This window comes from Mixophyes fleayi, chromosome 11 (genome assembly GCF_038048845.1).
Source record: "Mixophyes fleayi isolate aMixFle1 chromosome 11, aMixFle1.hap1, whole genome shotgun sequence".
Classification (NCBI taxonomy): Eukaryota; Metazoa; Chordata; class Amphibia; order Anura; family Limnodynastidae; genus Mixophyes; species Mixophyes fleayi.
The window spans coordinates 85,766,277-85,770,343 of NC_134412.1; the positions used below are offsets into that span (position 1 = coordinate 85,766,277).

General features: G+C 36.7%; 1 protein-coding gene across 1 annotated transcript in view; it reads left to right on the forward strand.

Annotated features, from left to right (window-relative positions):
• The first annotated feature begins 2,745 nt into the window (after positions 1-2,745).
• LOC142107704 (transcription factor HES-5-like) overlaps positions 2,746-4,067 on the forward strand; it is a 4,853-nt gene continuing 3,531 nt past the window's right edge. Inside the window, exons 1-2 of the mRNA XM_075191296.1 lie at positions 2,746-2,838; positions 4,057-4,067. The exon at positions 4,057-4,067 is cut by the window's right edge and continues 170 nt beyond it. Coding sequence (XP_075047397.1) covers positions 2,779-2,838; positions 4,057-4,067 — 71 coding nt within the window. The 5' untranslated portion in view covers positions 2,746-2,778. The remainder of the gene's footprint in view (positions 2,839-4,056) is intronic.

A 4,067-nucleotide genomic window follows, 5' to 3' on the forward strand; every position in this document is an offset into this window, starting at 1 on the left:
AGAGAGGGGGAGAGAGATGGAGATAAAGATAGAGAGGGAGAGAGAAAGAGAGAGAAAGAGGGGAAGCGAGAGGGAGATAAATTGAGAGGGAGAGGGAGAGAGAGAGGGAGAGAGAGAGATGTATATATTATATATAAAAGATATCACTTTGCAATTGTTTACAGTGACAGTGTTATAATTGTACAGCTGTGACATCACAACTTCATTATCTATCACATGCCACTTTCATAGGGAGATTCTGGTAGTAAACGTTATTAGTTTAAAAAACTCTCAGTGTAAATATATGGTGTCTTCATAATAAACGTTATTAAGGATGCAATGACCGTTTATATGTCTTTACTGTGGACACCTTCTGTATCAGATCTCAGTGTTGTTATATTTTGCATTCCTTTAGCCATATTTTATTTTTTCTAAGTTGGGGAATTCTTAAATTCTTATGTCTCAGACACAGACATTTATTTATTTTTTATTGCAATTTTCAAATGCCCCAACAACAAAACCAAAAGTGTCTGTCTGGGAAAATCCTGCCTACCAGAGCGCCCTATACATCAGAGTGTGCTTTACATTGTCTTGTGAGATGTGACACACTTGTGCAAGGCACAGAGGAGGTGAGGGGAGGAGGGGCAGACTGGACTTTGGTCCTACTCCTCATCAAAGGCGCGGAGAAGATCAAAGGCCATTTGTAAGGTTGTGGCTGTGGGAAGTTCATTCCCAAAAAAACAAGACAAATTTAGATATTGTGATGCTAAGTAACTTTAATAGACCTGGCTGCCCATTCTTTATCAGCCAGGGCTCACAATCCAGCTCTGGTCTAACAAGACCTTTTGCAAAGTTGTTAGACTCTGTTATGACAACTGATACGTTTCATTGTTTTTAAAATGGAAGGTTCTATAAAGTGAAGATGTCCATAGACATCGCTTTTTTGGCAAAGAATTAAGGATAAATTCCTTAAAACGTCTATAAATGAAAAGTGGAGGTGTTGCCCATAGCAACCAATCAGATTCTAGCTATCATTTTCCAGACTGTACTAGACAAATGAGAGCTAGAATCTGATTGGTTGCTATGGGCAACTCCTCCACTCTTCCTTATTAGATTAGTATATCCATTAGTCTCATTTAGATAACTGGCGTTTATAGACACAAATACCAATCAGAGTCTGATCGGGATCTATCAGGTGTCAGTCTGATGTTGAGTATGACGAGAGTTTATAGTCATCTTAAATGGAGGATTACATATACCAAATCCTTTCTTCTATGTCACGTTGTACTCACCCGCAATTATATCGCTCCAATATAAATAAATAATATTGATAAAGTGATTGTATTGTTATAATTCTCAAGTAATACAAATATTTGGGTCGGCTTCTCTTAATAATAGCTGTGTAAACGGTGACTTCCAATGACGTCACTTCAGTGATTATTAGGCAAATTTGTGTATTATAAAGGAATAATTCTCTTCTTGCTGTAAATTATTACGGACATTAAAAGTCACCTTGGATTTCTGTGAACTTTATAACAGCATTTGGGGGTATAATTATTAAACTGCAGGTTTGAAAAAGTGGAGATGTTGCCTATAGCAACCAATCAGATTCTAGCTGTCATTTTGTAGAATGTACTAAATAAATAATAACTAGAATCTGATTGGTTGCTAAAGGCATCATCTCCACTTTTACAAACCCGCCGTTTAGTAAATATACCCCTTGGTCTTTGGCCTTGTTCATGTATTTGGTGATACCCTTATAATTTACAGTAAGGAGTAGATAGATTATCACTATAATCGGTGAGTACTGACGTCATCACTTCAGTACTCCGTAATAGAAATATATGGTAGATAATAACATTTTGTGAGGAGTATAAGAGCGGTAAATGAGCCATTTATATTATATAACTAGAGGCTAGATTTGACCATGGCCTTATCTGTGTGGAGTTTGTATGTTCTCCCAGTGTTTGCGTGGGTTTCCTTCGGGTGCTCCGGTTTCCTCCCACACTCCAAAAACATACTGGTAGGTTAATTGGCTGCTAACAAATTTACCCTAGTTTGTGTCTGTGTGTGTGTGTATGTTAGGGAATTTAGACTGTAAGCCCCAATGGGGCAGGGACTGATGTGAGTGAGTTCTCTGTACAGCGCTGCGGAATCAGTGGCGCTATATAAATAAATGGTGATGGTGATGACCAGTTGTAGTATTTCTTTAACATTCACCAAGAACTGTATTATAATTGCGGTATACCTAACTGAAACTATGTGCCATAACACAATCTGATCTGATCATACACAAAGTACATAAAGTGCTCTGTCTGTGTTTGCTCTATGGCATCCCAGAGGCCATAAGACGCACGTTTCATACCTCGTTATACAACTGTACTTAACGCCTGTCTGCTGCCTACACACACGCCGTATCTTTATGACCAGTCATGGGCCACAGTATTATATTGAGTTTTAATGAGCTTTAAAAAAAAAAAAAAAAGTCAATGTTATGATAACAACAGCTGCGAGAGGAAGAGTAAGGATATCAATTGCACCAAGTTTTCGGGTTATAAGTCTTTCCCACACTTCTCTTCCTCTTGTGGTTTATGACCAGCAGCAGATGCTGTGGTCTTGTTACACACTTCCATTGTCTCAGCCCTGTCTTCTGATTGGCTGCTGAGTGTGGGAACATCCAGAGAGGGAACAATTCACACTCTGCTATGCAGATGGAGAGGTATAAAGGGAGAGCTCCCTATTAACACTCAGACATAGGCTGCCTGACTGGCCACACCACAGGGATCTTACTCTACTAGCATGGCTCCTAATAACAGGATGGAGGACACTGAGAGTAACATGGGGAGAGACATGAGGAAGGTACGGAGATTTTTTAAATTATTTTGCTTATAAATGTTATTTTGCAAGGGGAAAAAAATATATGAATTTAAAATAAAATCCATTCCAAACTTATTATTCATTTACTACTTGCAGAAGGATATATTGTGATTTCTAGAAATAATTCTATGTTGGTTGTTGAATGTAGTCATCCAGTAATCGGATACCACTGCTCCTGTATGGCTCACTGCTTTCTGGATTATTAGAGGCAAATCTTATTTCACCTTTTAATGCTATTTTGTGTTGTATTTAGCTTTTTAACTTTCAGATAGAGTTCTTTTAATAAACTTTGAGTTTTTCCCGAAAGTGTGATTTTTTTTTTTTTTGATTTTTTTTTTTTTGCTTTCGAGCTGTGCGCTTTTCTTAAAAGATTTGTCGTGTTGCCGTAAATATTTTAATATATGGTACGTTTACTAATATTGCACAGAATTTGCTCTAGCCCACAGCAGTCAGACATTGCCACTAGACAGATAGCAGCTAAACTCTGATGGGCTACTGTGGCTCAATGTAAATTTGCTATCAGTAGAGTAAATTATAGGATTAAAGTAGAGAATTGTAGGATTATAGTTGTTTCCCGATTTCTGTTGTTTTGGTTTATTTGTGTTTTGATTATCATGTTCCACTTAATGATGTCTGTGCATGCTATTGTATAGATAACTATATATGTAACTTATATGGTTACTAGTGGATTAATACAGTTTTAATAAATTCTTATAATAGAACATGTTTGTGTCTATCTGTTATAATTACATAATGTAAATTTTGTGACCCTATCAGATTAGGGGGTAAATGTATCAAGCTGAGAGTTTTCCAGCGAGTTTGAAAAACCAATCAGATACTAGCTATCATTTATTTAGTACATTCTACAAAATGATAGCTAGAATCTGATTGGTTGCTATAGGCAACATCTCCACTTTTCAAACCCGCCGGAAAACTCTCAGCTTGATACATTTACCCCTAGTTCTTAGAAGTTTATCAATGTGATTTGGTTAATTATCAGAGATTTTTTTAATCTTTTACAATAAGATTAGATAACGTATGATACATGTTGCAACAACAAGAAAGAAATACACATGAATGCAACATCCTAAATGAAAACAGGGAGTTTTAGCTGATGCTATGGCAAGTTAGTTTAGTGTAGACACTTCAATGGATACTGGTGCATTCTAAAAGATTTTTATTTTTATATTATTCCTTTAGCTGAGGAAGCC